This window comes from Podarcis raffonei, chromosome 1, assembly GCF_027172205.1.
Source record: "Podarcis raffonei isolate rPodRaf1 chromosome 1, rPodRaf1.pri, whole genome shotgun sequence".
NCBI lineage: Eukaryota > Metazoa > Chordata > Lepidosauria > Squamata > Lacertidae > Podarcis > Podarcis raffonei.
In genome coordinates, this window is record NC_070602.1 from 138201405 (window position 1) to 138224050 (window position 22646).

Consider the following 22646-nt stretch of genomic DNA (forward strand, 5'->3'; position numbering starts at 1 on the left):
TGGATTTTTTGAATCCAGGGAGAGTTTCTTGAGGAGTGGTTTTATCACTGCCTTCTTCAAGCAGCCAGAGACCATCCCCTCTCATAGACAGGCATTAATTGCCTCCCTGGCTCAGCCAGCTGTTCCCTCCCTGTTAGCTTTTGTCAGCCAAGAAGAGCAAGCATCCAAAACACAAGTGGTTGACCTGACTGATCCAAGCACCTTGTCCACATCCTCAAGCCTCACTAACTGATATAAAGATCAGCAGAGCATTATTAGCAAAGAAAATTTTTAAGAGTCCAGAGGGGCAGCTCCAGCGTTTCTAGGGAAGGAAGTTATTGTCGCCAGTTCCCCCAGTCTTTAAAAGATGAGGAATTGCAATGACATTATCGCCAGGTCTTCCTTTAGGCGCAAGAAAAAAGTACTGACTGTTGAGATACTTTCCTCAGTGGCAATTTTGTGCTGCCAGGGCAAGCAACTACTCAGCTGTAGGTGGACCTTCTGTCTGTCAAGGACTCAGCGCTGCAGTGTTTTGCTTTACCAAACTCTAGAAAAGTGGCTGGCTGCCTGCCAGCATAAGGTTTTCCCTTCTTAAAAACAGCTTCAGGTGCACACCTTTGCAGACATGACTGATAGTAGCATACATCTGAGCTGCCCTCATTGGAAATACTAACACTGAAACTGCCTACAGAGCGGACAAGGTTATTAACTTTAGCAAGAAATGGAAATTTGCCCTTAATATACATGCTGAATTGAATTGTCTGTGGTATGAAGCTTTGGAGATTACCCATGCAAAATGAGAAAATGATCTAAATTTAAAACGATCCCCTGTATATTGAAAGGTAATTTTGAAGGCTGTGCTTCTTTTTCCTTTTTCTTTTCTGCACTGAAATCTGAAGACATTGGCTCTATTAATTTAGGCTTAAATACAGAGACCTGTGTCATCTTAAAAATGGTTAATGAGATGGAAAGCACGCTGCTAGGGATAAAATGAGAATTCTGGAGTTGATGCAAGCCGCTGGCTCTTACTGGATTCACTGAGGGTGGTTCACTGTATGTTCAGCTCATGATTAAACCACACTGGTCCAAGCACTGCTTGAATTTGTTTTTAGATTTCTACATTACTATTTAAATAACTAAAGGAGCTTAGCTTATTTGGGGCCTTAGCAGCTCCTCCTGCTCCAGTATGGCTGCTGTCAAAAGAGGATTGTTGCCTGGACACCCTCAGAAATACTGCCTTGTTAACTATTTCCATTTATAATGTATATAGCACTTTCATAATTGCTTTGTGCCTAATAAGAAAACTAAGTGCTTATGAAGCATTCTAAAGGTATTTAAAGGCCTTCCAGTATGTTAATCTTACTGTAATCCTTCCAACAGTCCTGTACATTGAATGTGTTCATGTGTGATGCCAACATCGTTAAAACAAGCGCAGTTCAATAAGCCAACAACAAACCTCAGCTTCAGATCGAGATTTGCTTGCAATAGGCAAACCACAATTAAGCATCTAGGCAGAGTTCATACATAACGCTGAGCCATGGAATAATGAACTATAGTTTAGCATTATGTGTGAACCAGGCCATGGTGAGTTCCTGGAAGAAGTAATACTTGAACTGTAGGCTTCCTGATTCAGCTCAGTCTTTGTCCACTTTACCAAACCAGCTCTTTTTACAGTCCTGGCCCTCCTTATCCTTGCCACAGTCTTATGAGCTAGTCTTTTGATGGTGGTTTCTTGTCCTACAGTGCAGAACTGGAGCTAGAAATGTGACTTGATGAAGCTGAAGTTTGAAACTGATGGGAAGCTTCAAAAGTGTGTGTGGTGATGGTGCAGGAGACTGAGGTTCCAGTTCAAAGTAGAAAAGTGGTTGTGTCTAAAGTAATGTTCTGAGAACCTCAGCAATTGTCAGTTTCCACAAAAACTACATTCACAAGGAATGTCAGAAATGAAACAGCTGTAGGCATTACACCAGGGAATTACCACAAAATGCATATCTATTTCTCCATTTTTATTTTTATTTTTTTGAAAGACACGGCAGCAAATGTTTACAGTCTCACTGGACAACACTCACATTCACCTAAATGCATTTCTGTATTTCCAGACACTCTCTGAATAAATCTGCAATTGTCAGCATGCCCATGTGGGTGTCAACAATTGCTGCATTTCTGATCTGCACCAGCGCATAATTGCTGAAATAGATATTAAAATGTTACACAACATCAGAGTTAACTTGGGTTAACTTCTTTAATCTCTTTGCAGGCATTGCTTTGCTATACTTACATCTGTATAATGTCTATGGAGACCCATCCTTCCTCCAGATGGCCCAGGAATATGTCAAGAAGAGCCTGAGCTGCCTGACAAAGCGATCCATCACCTTCTTGTGTGGGGATGCTGGACCTCTGGCAGTGGCTGCTGTGGTATTCCACAAGCTGCAGAACGACAAGCAAGCAGAAGATTGCATTGCCCGGTAATGCCTGAAGGGTATTTCAGCTGATATTCCTCACCACACTAGGATTTATCATCTCAGCCAGGGTAAACTGTAATATCTAGAAAGGAGAAGGCAGTCAAAGAGGTCACTCAAATACCGTTTCCATGAAAACACAATAACGTTTAGGGAGTTCTCCATTCAGTATGCAATACCCATTACTTCAGCCTCAATAAAAGCCAGTGTTTTCTGTTGCCACTGTAACTGATATTGACGTAAATTTGGAAAGGGCTGTTAATACACTGCGAAACATTTTGCATTATTTATTTTGACCAAATGGTTTGTCAGGGAAGTGTTGCAAAAGTCACAAATCATATCCATGTCTAACTTTGCTGGGATTTTACTCCCAAGTAAGTGTATAGCATTGCAGCCCAAAGCGTCTCTGTCCTAGGTGTGTTCCATCAGGTATATTTTTATTTACTTGCCGTACTTGTATGCTGTGTTTCTGCTAATGCATTCAGCGAAGTGTACAGTTTTAATAGTGGCATGCAATCTAACAGACACAACATGAGAAGAAAAAAGGCTGGAGAGACAATAAGCAAATTCACCCACTGGTTCTTAAATCATGTTACATAAATGTTGATGACTGGGTGGAATGAGCACTTAGAGACAGTTTAGGCAGCTGGTCCCAGATGGACATTCCTGCCTCGTCTCTGCATCTTAGATAGTTTATTACGTGTTTTACTGGTATAAATGTACGTATCACTTCAGGTCAACCAGGAGTATGAGAAGAAGAGCCTTGGCGTTGGCGTTGGCTACACATCTTGGCCACAGCACACCTAATAGAGTTAGGGCACAACGCTCCGTCATAAAAGCCATTGCTATGAATAGAAAATACACCCTTGCTATTCTTCATCAGTTATGCTACTGACTTTGACCGGTATCATTATAGTTCATTTTGTAATTAAAGCTACTTTATAAACTTCTTTCCATTTGGGCAACATATGATGTGCATTGCATGTCATCTTTATATATTCCCCATGTTTGTATTTCCTGTTTTATTCTTATCCACATGGATTTCAATATTCCCTGCTGCTTCCCATTTGTCATGTTGTGATTCTGCATATTTCATGTTGTTTTCCTGATGTGGCTCTGGCGTTTACAAAAGGCATGGGCCTGTTATCACTAGAGATAGAAACACATTCTCCATAATAAGAATATTCACTCCAACGCAATCCCACTCTTTGTTTCATTTTGGAAATTACCGGTACTCCTTTGTTCCTTCCACACTTAACCTCAGTTGTGCTGAGTGGGAATTTAGTATAATCCCACACTGCCATCTCATGGTATAATGAGGGTAAGCAGCCATATATCATAGTGTTGGGAAGGGAGCGTAAGAGTCCCTTTGGGGAAAGGATGTCTAAAGCATCCTGAACTGGCAGTTGTCAAATATGCATTCTCTTTATTTACTTTTAATGCTTTTATATAGCTGCTCTATAGCAGGAGATTAAAACCTCAAAGGAAGGAGTAACCACGGAACATCTTGATGTGTCATGCTTTGACATGCTTTCTTGCTTTCGATCCTAAGCATATTTATTCATCATGGATCTTTTTGCAGCTTGTCCTGTCTCCATCTTCTCCCAACCCTCTGGAGTTTTGCTCCTGTTAGTGGTTGTTCTATTATGTGTCAGAAAATTGCTCCCATGGCCCATTACAATCCACTTTATGCCATCCTCGTACATGATTTTGACTCATTTCTTCTCTGAATCCTTACTGGTGTGGATGTGACCATAACATCTAGCATGTGCTCCAGTTGAGCCACCAGCTAGTGCCAAGTAAATTGTTAGGAAATACTTCTTACACCTAGCACATAATTATTTTGTTAGATGGAATCCATGTGCACATTTGCCTCTTTTAAAAATAGACTGTGGGATTTTTGTCTCTTCATTTTAAGGCCTAGTTTACATTAATCTCGCTGGAATTTCATTTTTTCCTGAAATGTATTGAGATGCTATAAAAGGAAGTATGTTGGAAACTATGATAAGTCTCAGTCAGTTTTATTGCACATAGCCAAAGGCTGCCGCAATGTACACAGAATTATTTGACAATTAAAAGAAAATATACTGAATTGGTAAAAAAAGACTTAAAACATTTATATTATTAAAACATTACGTACTCTAAACAAAGCTATAAAAGTACCCCAATGTACAAATAAAAACATTAAACAATAAAATTCATAAGCTAAAATCATCACATGGTCACTAATGTTAAAAAAATATCAATTAATACAGTGTGCAATTTATACTCAGAGTTTGGTGACAAAGATAGAGCATAGCCTGAGGTAGATAGATAGGATCAAATAAATTCATCTCCTTTACAGTTAATGGATACCTTGGCTATATAAATATTGGACCACTTTGACCGGATATCCCCAGCCGATGTGGACAGACTCCTCCGAGCTGGAAAGCCCACCACTTGTCCTCTCAACCCGTGCCCGTCTTGGCTGATTAGAGCGTGTCCAGACGAGGTGCGGGCCCCCCTGGGTGATATCATCAATTTGTCCCTTGGCACCGGGACATTCCCAGGGGAACTGAAGGAGGCAGTGGTGCGCCCGCTTTTAAAGAAAACATCATTAGATCCCTTAGATCTATCCAATTACCGCCCGGTTTCGAATCTTCCATTCCTGGGTAAGGTGATTGAGAGAGCGGTTGCTGAACAGCTTGGTAGGTTTCTGGATGAAACATCGGCTCTGGATCTATTCCAGTCCGGCTTCCCCGCTGGTCATGGGACCGAGACGGCTCTGGTCGCCCTAACAGATGATCTCCGCAGGCAGCTGGATCGAAGCGGGTCGGGGCTGCTGATTCTTCTAGACCTGTCAGCAGCCTTCGACATGGGCGATCACGAACTCCTGGACCACCGCCTTGCCGACGTGGGGAACCAGGGCACAGTCCTCCAATGGCTGCGCTCGTTTCTCTCTGGTTGGGGACAGAGGGTGGCGCTTGGGGGGGAATTGTCATCCCGCCACTCCTTGGTGTGTGGAGTGCCCCAGGGTGCGATACTCTCCCCGATGCTTTTTAACATCTTTATGCGCCCCCTCGCCCAGCTTGTCCGGAGTTTTGGGCTGGGCTGCCATCAGTATGCTGATGACACCCAACTCTATCTGTTGATGGATGGCCATCCTGACTCTGCCCCAGACACACTGATCAGATGCTTGGAAGCTGTGGCTGGATGGTTACGTGGGAGCCGGTTGAAGTTAAATCCTTCGAAGACAGAGGTCCTCTGGCTGGGACGGGACGATATGGGATTGATGGGGCAACTCCCATCTCTTGCGGGGGTGCAATTAGTGCCAGCACTGTCCGTTAAGAGTTTGGGTGTAATCTTCGATACCTCCCTCTCCATGGAGGCGCAGATTGCAGCTATAACAAAGGCGGCATTTTTTCATCTCCGCCAAGCTAAGCAGTTGGCTCCTTACCTCTCTCGCCCTGACCTAGCCACTGTGATCCACGCGACGGTCACCTCCAGACTGGATTATTGTAACTCGCTCTACGTGGGGCTGCCCTTGAGACTGGCCCAGAAACTCCAGCGGGTGCAGAATGCCGCAGTGAGACTCCTTGCAGGGTCCTCGCTGTGAGATCACATTCACCCGGTGCTATACCAGCTGCACTGGCTCCCGGTGGAGTACAGAACCAGGTTTAAGGTGCTGGTTTTAACCTTTAAAGCCCTATACGGCCTAGGACCCTCCTACCTACGGGACCGCCTCTCCTGGTATGTCCCACGGAGGACCTTACGGTCTGCAAACAAAAACATCTTGAAGGTCCCAGGCCACAGAGAGGTTAGGCTGGCCTCAACTAGAGCCAGGGCTTTTTCGGCTGCGGCTTCAACCTGGTGGAACGCTCTGTCACAAGAGACAAGGGCCCTGCAGGACTTGACATCTTTCCGCAGGGCCTGCAAGACAGAGCTGTTCCACTAGGCCTTTGGTCAGGGCACAGCCTGACTCCCTCCTTTGGCAATCTTTACAAAACTTTAGTTTATGGTTGCCATCAATTTTGATTTTAATTAATTTTTATAATGTTTCTATAATGTTGCACTATTTTAGTGTTGTTAGCCGCCCTGAGCCCGGCTTCGGCTGGGGAGGGCGGGATATAAATAAAATTTATTATTATTATTATTATTATTATTATTATTATTATTATTATTATTAATTTGCTCTAATTTCATAGAATCATAGAATCATAGAGTTGGAAGAGACCACAAGGGCCATCGAGTCCAACCCCCTGCCAAGCAGGAGCACTCCTGATATATGGTTGTCAAGCCTCTGCTTAAAGACCTCCAAAGAAGGAGACTCCACCACACTTCTTGGCAGCAAATTCCACTGTCGAACAGCTCTTACTGTCAGGAAGTTCTTCCTAATGTTTAGGTGGAATCTTCTTTCTTGTAGTTTGGATCCATTGCTCCGTGTCCGCTTCTCTGGAGCAGCAGAAAACAACCTTTCTCCCTCCTCTATGTGACATCCTTTTATATATTTGAACATGGCTATCATATCACCCCTTAACCTTCTCTTCTCCAGGCTAAACATGCCCAGCTCCCTTAGCCGTTCCTCATAAGGCATCGTTTCCAGGCCTTTGACCATTTTGGTTGCCCTCCTCTGGACATGTTCCAGTTTGTCAGTGTCCTTCTTGAACTGTGGTGCCCAGAACTGGACACAGTACTCCAGGTGAGGTCTGACTAGAGCAGAATACAGTGGCACTATTACTTCCCTTGATCTAGATGCTATACTCCTATTGATGCAGCCCAGAATTGCATTGGCTTTTTTAGCTGCCGCGTCACACTGTTGGCTCATGTCAAGTTTGTGGTCAACCAAGACTCCTAGATCCTTTTCACATGTACTGCTCTCAAGCCAGGTGTCACCCATCTTGTATTTGTGCCTCTCATTTTTTTTGCCCAAGTGCAATACTTTACATTTCTCCCTGTTAAAATTCATCTTGTTTGTTTTGGCCCAGTTCTCTAATCTGTCAAGGTCATTTTGAAGTGTGATCCTGTCCTCTGGGGTGTTAGCCACCCCTCCCAGTTTGGTGTCATCTGCAAATTTGATCAGGATGCCCTTGAGTCCATCATCCAAGTCATTGATAAAGATGTTTTCCTAGCAGCAGTTGCAAAAAGTGCTACCCGCCAGGTCACATACTTATCTGTGTCTGCAAGTAGATATAACATCATATCAAGGGGGTTCTGGCCAGGGGACCCTGTCATTATAGGTACCAAAAATCTTTTTCTTGCATCATTATATAACGGACAGTGCAAGATATAATGCATAAGGTCCTCTACTTCAGAACATCCCCTAATGTAAACACGTTCGTTTTTTGGTATGCCTCGGTGTCTCCCATCTCTATAAGCAGAGCTTATTGTATTTAGTCGTAGCTCTGTAAAAGCTTTTCGAAGCTGTGCAAAAGTCAATTCATTAAAATAAGATATGTGTTCATTGACCTCTCTAAGTTTAAAATACAATGGGGTGCATGTGGATGTGCACATGGAGTTTAGATTGTTTTTAGTTGCCACTGCCCTTATGGTTTGTTTAAAAATATTTTTCTGTGAATATAAGGGGAGTTCTTTAATCTCAGTCACTGAGAGATCATATTTGCCCATCAGTTGGGCAGCATGATGTACCCAGTTTTTAAGGGGTAATCCATTTGAGAGCTCAATCAGGCATTTTTTTGGTAGCCTAGTGTTGTCCATCTGTTGAACTCTAAACCAGTAACAGAGAATTCTTTTATCTATTTGGCTCTCTATGCTCAACATGCGAGTTTCCAACCTGACCATGGCAGATTGCACGTCTTTGGTTAAACCTAAAAGTACTCTTAAAAAATAATTCTGTGGGGGTTCCAGACCGGAGACCTTTGAGGTACCCCAAACCTCTGCACCATATAAAATCTGGGCCATTGTTTTTGCTTTATACACAGATAGAGCTGGGTTGACCAGATTTCCACCTTTACAGGCAGCGAATTTCAGAATGGCTTTTGCTGATTTAAAGGCTTGCAATTTAATATTGGATAGCTGTGTATTCCAAGATGCCGTTTGTGAATAAATCAATCCCAGATATTTAAACGTATTTACTGGTGGTTTCTCTTGCCACTGGGCCATATTGAGCAGTCAATGGGGAAGCCTGTCTTTTGGTCAAAAACAGTTCCAGAAGGTCTACCTGAAGGAGTCCCTTGTTTGTTTGTGTGCATTTGCTCTTTCCCCTTATATCTACACTAAAGGCCACTTCAGATTTGACTTTTAGTTAGTATAGCCATACATGTCAGAGTGATGTTTCGCATGTAATTGGCATACAAGTAATGCACATTTACTTGGTCAAGATTAGCATGGTGATTAAGATTTAGGCCTTATGATCCAAAACAGCTGTTAACTTAGAAGACTTCTTTTCTCATTGCTTATTTTGTCAGTTGAAGAGTTCAGTTTGTTTTTGAAAGCTCTCTCCGTGGGGAATCCCTTTTATCCTCCTGATAATTTCATGTATATTGCAGTTCTGTTTCCTTTTCAAGTTACTGGGACTAGCACTAACATTTACATCCGCCTTCCCCAACCAGGAATTTTCAGAGACACTGAGGAGCATTACATTCCCCTCCCTCCCCCCCCCCTTTGTACAAACTAGTCATAACACAGGCCTTGTTCTCGCTGAGGTAGTAAATTTGTGTGCACACTGTACCACTTCAGGTTGCATTGGGGGGGTCACATGACTGAGTGCTCCTCTAGACAAAAATATCAGTGTGCATAGAAAACAACTGTCAGGAAAAGGGTGATAAACTTTGTGGTGTGCCTTTTTAAAAATTTTTTTAAAGGAAGTCATTTAGTCTGAAGTGATACAGCCCAGACATGGGTTTACTCGTCTTTGGCCAGAGAGCCCGTAATGGTTCTCATCCTTAACCTAAGCAGATTATCATCACCATTTTCAGTTTTCAGTAACCATTGGTCCCAGCCAAGCTGATGAAGGGATGCTTGTTTCCCCCCACTCCTTCTGTTGCTACAACTACGCAAAATGTTCCTCTGACTACTATATGCTAAGGGAATAAATAGGGGTAGAGAAAGATTTGTTTCCTTCATGCCTCCCTAGAAGCATTTTGGGAAGAAAAGACTGGACTAGGTGGACTGTTGGTCTGAGCCAGCAGGTGGTAGGTTAAAACCACCACCATCAAGGAGTGCAGTAGAAATCAGAGCTGCTAAAAACAGAATCATGCTGATTGTCAAAGCACAGATGTTCTCCATGTGCCCTTTGCCTTGCTTTGCTGAACCATTTTCACTAAGGTTCCTTTCCAGCTTTCTCTTAAATCTGCTGAAGCAGCACCAAGAAGGGAAAATACGAACTGCTGCAACCACTTTTTTGGAACAACAGCTGTTGTCTCTGAGTAAGGAGGGAGGATCACTTTTCTTTATATCTCGCTGTCAGGGACAACAGGAAGAAGCAATACTTTGAGAATTAATTTGCATCTTGAATGATTGGGCTTCAGAGCTGGAAAGTTAAACTTAAGGCTGCAGAGGTATCCTCAGTCTTGGCTCAACTTTTAAGAAGGTTTTTTTTTGGGGGGGGTGTCTGTTTTCAGGCCCTGCTCCCTTACTGTGCAGCTGTAGCTAGGAGTGATCTCCTAGCCTTATTCTATTTCATAATGCCAAATGGCAGGCAGCAAAGAAGAAGAGGAAGAAGAAGAGTTTGGATTTGATATCCCGCCTTTCACTCCCTTTAAGGAGTCTCAAAGCGGCTAACATTCTCCTTTCCCTTCCTCCCCCACAACAAACACTCTGTGAGGTGAGTGGGGCTGAGAGACTTCAGAGAAGTGTGACTGGCCCAAGGTCACCCAGCAGCTGCATGTGGAGGAGCGGAGACGCGAACCCGGTTCCCCAGATTACGAGACTACCGCTCTTAACCACTACACCACAAAGCTATCCCCCACACCAAAAAAAAAATATCTGTTGGCTTTGTCATTGGGAGCACAGCTATCCTCCAGAAACTAAAGTCAAAAATAGCCCTGAAGTTTTGATTTTATACTTTATTCACTTGTGATTTGGGGAGAAATTATCATGCAAACAGTATCAGTGTTTAGTGGGTAGAATTCCAGATTTACAAACAAAGAGGAGTAACAAACTTTGTAGTTTAGAATTGTATCCACAAATTGAAAAATGTGTATATTACTGAATTTGTACATGCTGTGTGTGTGTGTTTTAAGATGTATAAGTCTCATGTTTTATCTTTCAAGCTTGCTTCATCTGCCCAAACTTGACCCTCGGGTCCCTGACGAGATGCTCTATGGACGTATGGGGTACTTGTATGCTTTGCTATTTGTGAACAAACAATTTGGAGAGGAAAAGATTCCTCAAAACCATATTCAACAGGTACTGTGCCCATTTCCTCTTCCACCTTAAACTATTTAAACTATTCATCTTCTCTGCCTCGGGGGGGAGGGGTCCTGTTGTACAAGCAGAAATCCTTGTGCATCTGATGGGATGCGGTAGTTGAATGCTATGCACACTTAGTCCATGATTATTATTTTATAGGGGCTTGTCCGCACTTTTGGGTTCCCCGTGCCTGGAAAACACAGGTCCAAGCGGTTTCCCCCTTGCTCCACTCCTTTCCCAGAGAAAACCCACTCCTTAGCTCTAAATCAGAACAAGCACCAGTGTGTGGAAGATTGCTGTTTGCTCCAGCAGAGTGCTAAAGAGTGTTCCCACCCCGAGAAAGATTGCTGTTTGCTCCAGCAGAGTGCTAAAGAGTGTTCCCACCCCGAGAAAGTGCTGGGGCCTGAGGGAGTGTGGATAAGCCGTAAGTTTGACCGTGACAAACAAAATTTCAAAGCATCCATTTCAGAACAGTAGTCACTTGAGAAAAGCAGAAATAATTGACTGCTTTTCTAAACTGAATGCTTCAAAATGTTGCCATTGGCCACTTCAGTTTGTTTGTTTGTTTGTTTGTTTGTTTGTTTGTTTGTTTGTTTTTGTCACCCACCATTTATTTCTGATTTTCCTGCAGGTCTGTGAGGCAGTCATGGCATCTGGCGAGAACCTAGCCAAGAGACGGAACTTCACAGCTAAGAGCCCCCTGATGTATGAATGGTACCAGGAATATTATGTAGGAGCTGCTCATGGCCTAGCAGGGATCTATTACTATCTCATGCAGGTGAGAGGCATCCTTCAGAGTGGAGGACGTCCACTTGTCTGTACTGTATGAAACTTCTGGTTGATTGATTGATTGATTTGTATACCACCCTTCATCTGAAGATCACAGGGCAGTTCACTACATAAAAATACAAAATAGAAACACGAAAGACATAATAAAAACAAAAGAAAACCATAACCCCCCCAAACCCCACATTTAAATGGACATAGGATGTTTATCAGCTAAAGGCCTAGTTGAAGAGGAACATTTTCTCCTGGTGCCTTGAAGGTGCCAGGTGAGCCTCCCTGGGGAAAGCATGAGAGCATTCCCCAAATAGGGAGCCACTGCAGGGCATTTTCATGTTGCTACCCTCCAGACTTCTTGTTTTGCCCCAGAGACAGAAAATGAGAAAAGACACAATGTTAGCATATTTGATGCATTGAAAGCTGGCTGAAGCAGTGCTTCATCTGTGATTTAACATGGTGCTTGTCTTTTATCTCTCAGCCTGGCCTTGGAGTGAGTCAGGCAAAGCTGCACAATGTGGTCAAGCCCAGTGTGGATTACGTCTGCCAGCTGAAGTTCCCGTCGGGCAATTACCCCCCATGCATTGAAGATAAGAGAGACCTGCTGGTCCATTGGTGCCACGGTGCTCCTGGCGTTATCTACATGCTCCTTCAGGCCTATAAGGTAGGCAGGAGGCTTTGCCAAAGAGAGATGGGCAATAACAGTAAGGAAACCTAACAAGTTTTCACCCCTGCTTACAAGGAGATTATAATATTTAAATGCAATAACTCCTCTGCCCCCTTCTGAAATGGAAATTAGACTTTTACAAATGATTCCTGAAGACGTCCTTGTCATGCATCCTGAATGCGGGACATTCTTATTGCTCAGAGTTGGCCATGTGTCCTGTTCTGTGGCGATTGACTAATGGTGACAGCCAGTTGTGACTTAAATAATGGTCATGCTCCTTCCATTTATCACTCCAAAAGTCTTTGAAGGTAAGGCAAAGTCACTGTGTTCTTGTCCAAGTTTGTGTGTGTCAGAGAGAGAGGCCACTCCTTGATAAAAGAGCTAATTGGCAAAAGTATGCCCGAGTCCTCCCTGTTCCAGTCTCGGATGATAACGCCGCAAGGCAAAACACTTCTTGTCTCTGCAGGTGTTTGGCGAACAGAAGTACCTCAGCGATGCCTTGCAGTGTGCTGAAGTGATTTGGCAGTGGGGGTTGCTGAAGAAAGGTTACGGGCTGTGTCACGGTACAGCTGGCAATGCATATGCGTTCCTGACTCTTTACAACCTCACTCAAGACATGAAATATCTCTACAGAGCCTGCAAGGTGTGACACACACACACACACACACACACACACACATATGAACTTTGTTTGGGATGAGCATGTTTTCTTTTGAGGTAGTCGTCAAAAGCAATTTTTGGATAAAGAAAAGGGCATGCTAACATCCTGAGAAGAAACTAAGCTGTATCCACTAACTGAAGGTTGATCCTAGCACATGACAAAATCGTTTGTGATCAGCCTTCAAATGCCAGCCTGCTAAGGACTTCGGGAGATCCTCAACTTTAGTCATACTTGGAATAGATCCATTAAAATCAATGTACTAAAGTCCCTTGATTTCAGTGAATCTATTCTGAGTATGACAGATGTTTGATATCACTCCTGGGATTTGGAATACTTTTCTTTTTTTAAAAGGCTTGTCTGCATTTTGAAAAGAGCTCACAGGCTGCCCCAAATGAAGATTATTTGTTGCCTCTGGGTCATGAGCTCATGAGCTCTCTGCCTCGGGGTTTTCCCCAGACTTAGGAAATCATGAAATGTGATAATAATTGGAAAGCTGGCCTTCACATGTTGCAAAACTTCTGTGCGCAAGGTGCTTCTCTTAATGAGTCACTCATATACAGGTCACAGTAATTAAAAGTGCATGACCTGTTTTTCTAAAACGCTTGATATGATGATACTTGAAGTGTAGCAGGAGCTGTGTGAAAAATACAATGTCCCTGTTTCTCTTCCTGCCACCTTTGGCAGGATCTGTGGTGATCTGTGTCTAATGCTACTCCGCCTCACATCTTTCAGTCCCCATATTTAATTCTGCTGATTATATAACCCCTGATTATACAGAGGTACTTAAATACAGGATTGTGCCTTAGTCTTCTTAACTTCTTTCTTTTCTTAGTTTGCAGAATGGTGTTTGAGTTATGGGCAGCATGGTTGTCGGACACCAGACACTCCATTTTCTCTCTTTGAAGGTAATTCAGATGTGAATGTATCTACTCCACAGTTCTCCCAGCCCAGAATTCGGCATCAGCTCACTAGAGCATGTGGTTGAAAGTAAGCACATTGGGGGCCTGGTCAAATCAGCTGAAGCACTGTCATTCGAAGCTTATACTGAAAAGGAAAACACTGTAGAGCAGGCATCCCCAACCTTCGGCCCTCCAGATGTTTTGGACTACAATTCCCATCATCCCTGACCACTGGTCCTGTTAGCTAGGGATCATGGGAGTTGTAGGCCAAAACATCTGGAGGGCCACAGGTTGGGGGTGCCTGCTGTAGAGGAAGTTAAGTTTGTCACGTCTAGCTGTGGTAGGCCTGGCTTCCCTTGTTCCAGTACTTTAGGCTGAAGCCCCCCATAGCTCAGCTAGATCTGTGGGTTGTCCTTAACATCCAGGGATCTGGGATCCTGCTCCACTTGGATTGCCATTCGCGTCGGCTTTCAGAACCATTGATCGGCTAACTCTCCAGGATCCAAACAAACTTCTAAAGACTTTGCAGGGATTGTTTGGCTGCCGCCAGGCTCAGTAAGGAACCACAGAAACCAATTCTGCAGGGTCCGTTGTGTATGCTGCTCTAGAGCTAAGGAAACACCACATTCCTTATGCTGTAAGTAATTGCTATTCTATGTCTTTTGTCTCCTCAGGAATGGCTGGAACAATATATTTTCTTGCTGACCTGCTGGTACCAGCCAAGGCCAAGTTCCCAGCTTTTGAACTGTAAATTCCATCCCAGCGTGAAGCTTGTTGCACTTCTTATCTTTGGAAAAGGCAGATTAAATAGATTTCATCTCATATCTTGGCTAACATGGGAAAATCTTTGGGGTTTATCAGTATTTTACATTCTTTTCAGTGTCCAATCTGCTTTTAAAAGTTACTAGCCGTTTTATTATGTGCATTGTTTAGGTTTACAGGTAAGGAACAGGGTTTTAAAGCTGGCAAAGCACTTTATTTTGTTGGAGTATTTTTTTGAAAAAATCCTTGCTATTTTATGTATCTTATTTTGAGGAAGGGAGGCTTTTCCCATTATGAATATATCTTTCTCAGTTTTAATGATAAGGGTGCAACTTGGTTAATGTTTTGGAAATATAGAAGGGATAAAATATATGGAGCCCAGTTGTTTGTTGTGTGTGTGTGTTATCCCTTCTAGCTTTCAAATTACATAACATGTAAGAAATAAGGAGGGGGAAATACAGTTGGAATTAAACATACAGAGAAAAAAGAAGGTGTAAATTGGGGTTGTTGCATTCATAATCTTCAAGAATAATTATTAATATTGGAGGGTAATAGCATTTGTTTCCTGCTGCCCTTTGTGTCAAGAGGTTCTGTCCTCAGGGTCTTGTGATACTCTCACTTTCAAGCTGGAACCTTGGTGGGGGTTTTGAGTAGCTCCAGCTACAGGACAGGTTGTTCTTGAATAGCAGCAGTGCTTACTTAAGACGTTCTTCAATATCTCTGCAAAGGCTTGTAGCTATGACAGGAATGTACCAAAGTTTCATCGTTCTACTTTTAAGCAAAGGTTCTGTTTACTGCTGCTTGCTTCATCAGCACCCAGTGCATAAGCTTATATCCCCTTGAAGTGATAATGCAGTTTCTTCAGTGAATGCTTTGAGATCTGTGGCAACCTAGTCTAACAGAGACATCGTGCATTTGCATGTGTTACCTCATGTATTTTTCAACCTGCAACAGATTGGAACTAATTTGCATCCTCTATAGCGCATCAGTGTGCTACCGGATCTTTGTGAAAAGGGCTATCTAAACCCTAATTTGGTGTCAGACTGCAACGTGGCATAAGCTTGACTTAATAGTAGATTCTCAAAGTATTCTTAAAAGTGGAAAGTACCCGTATGAAGTCAGGTAGGCAGCAAACCTCAGCTGATCTGGGGCTGTGTAAATGATATGGAAAGCTCAATTTCAGGTTCTGCTTCAGAGGATGACCAAATAGTTGGCCTCGGGGTCCGGGAAAATGCCCAGAGTGCCTACTGCTCTATTGCTGCTACTATGTTCCCTTTGTCCAGCGTATCCAATATGTGATCAGATTTAGCCTAAAGCATTTTTAGGTTTGCATGTCCCGATTCTCCGAGGTTAGGGGGACCCACTGAGGGGGCCTTGCCTGAGAGCCCCAAAATCCTGGAGTCAGCCCTGGTAAGTGTCACTGATAGCTGACTGCTTGGCTCCTTCCAGTGGATTGTTGGAAGCGACTGACAACTCTGTAGTCTTCCCCATCCCATGTCAGCATAAATTACTAGGTTTTCCAGTGTATATTATAATGGAGCAACTTAAAAATACTTTCAGAGGAGCAGCAGCCAAAGGTTGATTGGGATCTGCTAGTAGATTTGCTGTAGATAAGTAAGTAGATAAGTTTTAATAATAGTTCTTTAATAATAGTAGCAACAAAACAAAACAACTTTTCCCATCTAACTTAATCTGCTGAAATGAAGAAAGCTAACCAGGAGCATTAAAAGACTATGAGCTAACTCTAAGGACAGATCTTTTGTGTCTGCCTCTGGGTTTTAGATTTTTCGGGTTCTAGCAGAAATACAAAGTAGATCTGAAAAACCTGAAGTTTACCCTGTCCTGTTTTAGACCAGTTGTTCTGAAGACGTTGCTATCTCCTTGACTTTCAGGCAAAACATTTCCACGCTGGTGTGGACAATTAAATTGAAACCTTTTAAACACAATGAAGCTAATTTGCCTGTTGCCAGATGTCACAGTTGTCACAATTAAAACCGCTTTGGACCAGTATCTTGTCTTATATTCTTTCTGAACATCAGCTATGTTGTGAATAAATTAAAATTGCACTTCCAAAGATAGAGATTACAGCCTGTGCTGTACTTGCATCTTCCCTTTAACTATAGATTCCCTGGCCCTCAGAGTATGCAGTGAGTCTCCCCAAGAGGACACAAGCAATTGTCAAGAGTGGCACAGTTTCTCTCTTCCAGCCCAACATGCATTGATAGAGCACAGAGGTACAAATACCCCTCTCAAAATCAGTAGCTGCACCCATGTGCACTCACGAAGTTTGTTGTTAAGCCCTTTTATGGGTTCCTGCTTTGAGAACTGCTTCCCTCTATTTCACGCCAGAGCCAAGATGAGAGCAGGCAGTGCCTAGTGCTTGCCTATGTCCTCAGCTGCAACTTTATTTTAACCAAGGAGGTTCACCACGACAGCTTTGGGGAACCTGTGTGCCACAGAGTCACCATGGCTACAGCTTTTAATTTAGAAACATTTGTACCAGCTTATATTTGAATGTTTTTGAAACTGCAGGGGGAAATGGCTCATTGGCTGGAAGCTGTGAGACATTTAATAAAGTGCAACCCTGAAGAATAGACTCTTATTTTTCATCTTTCACGTGCCCATGTATATGTGTGTGCATGCTTATGTTCAATACTCATATCCTAAAATAAAAAATTCCACAAATAAAACAGATTTTAGTTCTTAAAGTGTGGAAAAATTAGCACTGGGTTTACAGTGAACAAGGGTGATGTGTAATGTTTCTCATACTTAGAGATGCTTAAGCCACAAATTATAATGGGGCTACTCAGAGTATGACAAATGTTGCTTATCACCCTGTGTTATTTGTTATTTTTATAGACTTACAACATGATTACAACCTGCCTATAAATCTCTGTTACACATTTGATAAAATTGTTTAGAGGCGCTTAATGGGCTGCTGCTTCTCCAGCAGGTGGTGCTGGTGGATCCTTGCCTCTCATGAGCAAACACTGGGATGCTGTCTTAAGGATAATGTAAACCATTAAAGTCACCAGATTCAAAAATCTGTTAGTCTGTTGAAGCCAAAACTGTGGAGCCCTGTGCCTCCACCCACCCACACACACACACACACACACACACACACACAGAGCATCTTGTGAAGTATAAAAGCTGTTCAGTCATGCAACAATTAAATGCTTAGGCTTTCAAGTGCTGCATGATTCTGCCTCCTTTCAGAGTGTTCCTTGGCTCTTAGGATTTACTACTGCTGATTTTAAATGGGTCCAGTCATCTGATTTTATCAGCAGCATGGTTGCAGAAGTTTAGCGTGTGAGCATTTCCCCTCTGTGCTAGGAAAACCCCTGCTAAATTTATGTGTAACAGGGTCCTTTTAAAGGTATTGAAACAGAATCATTGGGGGGTGGGGAGTGTGAGAGCCTGTTCTGAGGAACGATCATCATCCCTACTATGCGTCCCCTCGACCTCTATCATGGAATCCTACATAAAGGAGAAGGCAAACAGTGGTTGCATCACACATTTCCATAGTTGTGTGGGTCATTTATTCCAGTTATTTACACCCCGTCCTTTAGCCAGAAAAGCTCCTAGGAATAAAGCTTAGGAATAAATAAAAAACGACAGACCCTGCCCTCAAGCTTAGAGTGTGAAAAGCTTACGCAAAATGAAAAAGTGTCGTCATAGCTTTGAGATGTGACAAACCCCCCCCCCCATATGTTACAGCAGTCAAGCAGAAACGTTACCAAAATGAAACATTTGGGGTAGGGTGTGGCCACAATGCCTTTGCTGAAATGTATGAGAATAAAACGTGCTATCACGTTGCAAAGCTAAGCAGGGTCCAGTATAGTTTCAGATTGGATGGGGAACTGTTGAGATTCCTGCATTGCAGGGGTTGGACTAGATGACCCCTGGGGATCCTTCCAACAATTCTATGAATGCATACCACAAAGGAATACTCTTTGCAAGAGGCATGCAGAGATAAGCAAGACTGATAAATCTTCAGATATGTCAGATGGCCAACGTTAACCCTTTGCTTCATAGCAGCTGCTACGTCTAACATTCTGCTCAGACGACTTCTTGAAAATTCTTCTACGTCCCACCCCCCTTGAGACAGACTGAATGGCTGAGCCGCGTTCCACATTCCATGCATGCTATAAGTGCTTATTAGCAACAGCTGCAAACACAAGGAAAAAATGGCAGCACTTTTCCTTATATGGCAAACACCTAAGAGATCACTGGCAACTTTTTTTTAGGCAAAATGGATTTGTATCAGACTAGGAGGAGGCTAGCAGACCACAGCTTCGAGCACAGAGACTTGGTATTGCCTGCATCTCAAGGCACCTCCGATAACATTGGTATCTGTGGCTACCCCTTTCTTCCTTAGGGCTTTTCAGACATTTCCCCTCACACATTTGCCATCACATGATGGGCAGAATGGGGGCTGCACTCCCTGACCCTACATGGTGGCATTTTCAAACAAGCCTCTATATATTGCAGGCTGAATGTCTACAGTGGGAAACTTTTTCTACTCCTTGTAGACCCTCCACGTGATTTAACCTCATCCTCCCCTTAAGGGGTTCTAAAGCGTACATAAAGCCCCCCAATATGTGGAGGGGTGCAGCAAGGCCAGGGAACAGGCCCCCGCTCACACAATGGATGCCTGAATAGGGCTTTTTGGGGTCAGGAGATCTGTGATGTAATTTTTGCTGAAAATGCCAAAATAAACCAAATACATGCATAATTCAAAGTCTTTGGCTTGATATTTTAAAGCTAAGTCAGACAACAACGTTTATCTGTGGATGCCGCCCCCCCCCGTTAATGTTTACGTAACTTAGGTTTCAAACTATGTCCACAGAATATCTAGCTGGTATTTTTTTATAGGGCCAACAAATTACTGCATTTCAGTATGCCGATCAGGCTAGATCAAAGACATGGTGTGCTTGTACTGCTGTTTATGCTATTCACCTGGAGATAGATATACCTGTTTCAGAATTTCCTTAAAGGTACAATGGGTTATTTCAAAATTAGATGGTAGCTGGCTGACAGAGACAAGTTTGTTATCTGTAGGTTTATATGCACTGAGGTGAGAAAGATAATCTAAATTATTTGGGAACTTTACCATTCTTTGTTTGGATAGTTTGCAGTTCTGCAAATTGTTTAAAGATAAAAATTTAAACATATGTATCCATCTCCAGTGTGAGAAATTTTGGAGATTGCTTAACTAGTCCTCCTTTCTGCATGTCCAGATATGTGAAACCAGTGCTATTTTTCTAGAAAAATAGGTGCTGGAGCTCACTATGAATGTCTCCCTTGCCAATAATAATAATAATAATAATAATAATAATAATAATAATAATATCTTTATTGTCATTGCCCCCTCTCAGGGACAACGAAATTACTTGACTGCTCCATAAAAACACTAATTAAAACAATACAGTATAGTACAGCAAGGAAGATTAGATGACTTTCAAAGTCCAGGCTTCCCATTCAGGGCTGAGATCGCTCTGGAGAAGAAGCTGTTCTTAAGACAGCTCGTTCTGGTCTTCATCGTCCTGTATCTCCGTCCCGACGGCAGGAGCTCGAAGAGACAGTGACCAGGATGCGATGGATCTTTTACTATGTCCAGTGCCTTCCTATGGCACCTTGTGGCATAAATCTGCTCTAAGGTGGAGAGTGGGCAGCCAACAATGCTCTCTGCTGCCTTAACAACTCTGCACAACCCCATCCTGTCCTGGGTAGTACAGCTTCCATACCACACACATAAGCCATAAGTGAGCGCGCTCTCAATGGCACAGTGATAGAAGGCAAGCAGCAGTTTCTGCGGAAGATGGTTTTTCCTTAGAATTCTCAAAAAGTACAGTCTCTGCTGCGCCTTCTTCACAAGCCCCCTTGTGTTGACACTCCAGGACAGATCCTCTTGTAATTCAATGCCCAAAAATCTGAACGTTGTTACCCTCTCCACACAGACCCCATCAATCAAAAGTGGCTGGATATTGCTCTTCTGTCTCCTGAAGTCCACCACAAGCTCCTTTGTCTTCCTTGTATTTATGAGCAAGTTGTTAACTCTGCACCACTCTGTCAGCCGCTCCACCTCATCTCTATAATCCGTTTCACCCTCCCTTTCAGGGATGAGCCCAATCACGGTTGTGTCATCTGCAAATTTGACAACCCTATTACTAGGGTGAACAGCGACACAATCGTACGTGTAGAGAATATAAAGGAGCGGACTGAGTACGCATCCCTGTGGTGTTCCTATGTTAGTCTTAAGCATATTAGAGGTATAAGGGCCCAACCGAACCCTCTGGGGGCGGTCTGACAAAAAGTCCAGTATCCACCCACAAAGTGATAACGGAAGCCCCAGATCTTCCAGTTTAGACATCAGACGTTGTGGTAGAATGGTATTAAATGCCAAGCTGAAATCTAAAAAAAGCAGTCTGGCATAAACCTCCCCCCCCCCCCGCTGCTCCAAATGCAAGGACGGCATGGAGGGCAATCGCCACAGCGTCCTCTGTCGATCTTTTCGTTTTATAAGCAAATTGGAATGTGTCCAGTCCCTCTGGTAGGCAGGCAATGACATGATTTCGTACCAGCTTTTCAAAGCACTTCATGATTATAGGTGTGAGTGCTACTGGACGAAAGTCATTCAGATCTTCCGGGTTAGGTTTTTCTGCTATTGGAACGATAATAGAGGACTTTAGGCAGGATGGAACAATAGCCTGGGCTAGGGATCAATTTAAAATCCCAGTGAAAACTCCTGCTAGTTGATCTGCACAGTCTCTCAGTACCCTTCCAGCTACCCCATCTGGCCCTGTGGCCTTCCTTGGGTTGATTCCCTTCAACACCTTCCTCATCTCTTCTTTTTCCACAGAGACTACTACATTCCTTTGTACTGATGATGGTGATGGTGGTGATGATGGCAAAGCCTTCCCAGGGAGTGGTGGTGGTGGTGGTAAAGCCTCAGCAGGTGTTGCTGCAGATGTTACTTCAAAACGGGCAAAAAAGGCATTCAAATCCTCTGCGAGGGATGCCCCTCCCTCGTCTGCCAGGGAATCCTTGGATTTATACCCTGTTAATTCTTGTACACCTTGCCACACCTGCCTGGTGTTGTTACTTTGTAGATGATTCTCCAGCCGCTGTCTATACGCCTCCTTTGCTACACGGTACCTCTCTTTAGATCCGCTCTAGCTAAGCTGTACAGCGACTTATTTCCACTTCTGAAAGCAGTATTTCTTGCCTTTAGCAACCCCTGGACCTCCCTTGTCATCCAGGGCTTCCTGTTTGGGTAGATCTTTATCCGGCGCCTCTGTGTTACATTGTCAGTGCAGAACCTAATATAGTCCAACACTTGCTCAATATGAGTCTCTACATCCTGTTGGGCGAATACCTCCCAATCGGTGTCATGAAAACAGTCTTGTAGTTGTTGGGATGCTTCAGCTGGCCATATTGTAATATCCCTCTTTATAGCTGGAGTCCGTTTCCTCAATGGAATATATTCAGGAGTCAGGAGCAGGGACACATGATCAGATTGGCCTAGATGTGCCAATGGTTCGGCCTTATAGGCCTGTCTGACATTTGTATACAGCCTGTCCAGAGTCTTTTCTCCCCTGGTTGCACACTTTATGTGTTGATAGAATTTAGGTAGGACCACTTTCAAATCTGCCTGGTTAAAATCCCCGCATACAAGAAATGCAGCCTCGGGATACTTGCCTTGTTGCCTGCTAATGGCATCATGCAGAAGACCCATTGCCTCATTGGTGTTCGCATCAGGTGCAATGTATACTATAGTTATCAGTACTGCTGTAAATTCTCGGGGGATATATATAGGTCTGCATTTAAGCGTCATAAATTCCACAGTTGGAGAGCAATGGCTAGCTATCACAGCGTGGTTTGTGCACCAGCTGTTATTCACGTATGCACACAAACCTCCCCCCCTTCTTTTACCAGAGTCCTCTGTTCTATCATGGCGGAACACTGTATAGCCCGTTAGTTCTATGGCTGAGTCAGGAGTAATTGGTGTCAGCCAAGTTTCTGTAAGCAGCAGAAGACAGCATTCACTCACAGTTTTCTCCGTTGCTATCCACAATTTCCACTCCTCC

At 43.4% G+C, this 22646-nt stretch overlaps 1 protein-coding gene across 3 annotated transcripts in view; it reads left to right on the forward strand.

Moving 5' to 3' along the window:
* Window positions 1-16566, forward strand: part of LANCL1 (LanC like glutathione S-transferase 1) — a 33148-nt gene extending 16582 nt beyond the window's left edge. For 2 of the 3 annotated variants that reach the window (XM_053364816.1, XM_053364833.1), the window contains 7 exons: window positions 2237-2444; window positions 10649-10784; window positions 11419-11565; window positions 12049-12231; window positions 12701-12877; window positions 13728-13800; window positions 14469-16566. In XM_053364816.1, the coding sequence (XP_053220791.1) occupies window positions 2237-2444; window positions 10649-10784; window positions 11419-11565; window positions 12049-12231; window positions 12701-12877; window positions 13728-13800; window positions 14469-14545 (1001 nt within the window). In that variant the 3' untranslated portion in view covers window positions 14546-16566. The remainder of the gene's footprint in view (window positions 1-2236; window positions 2445-10648; window positions 10785-11418; window positions 11566-12048; window positions 12232-12700; window positions 12878-13727; window positions 13801-14468) is intronic. The other variant, XM_053364825.1, reaches the window with a different exon arrangement.
* Window positions 16567-22646: the final 6080 nt, after the last annotated feature.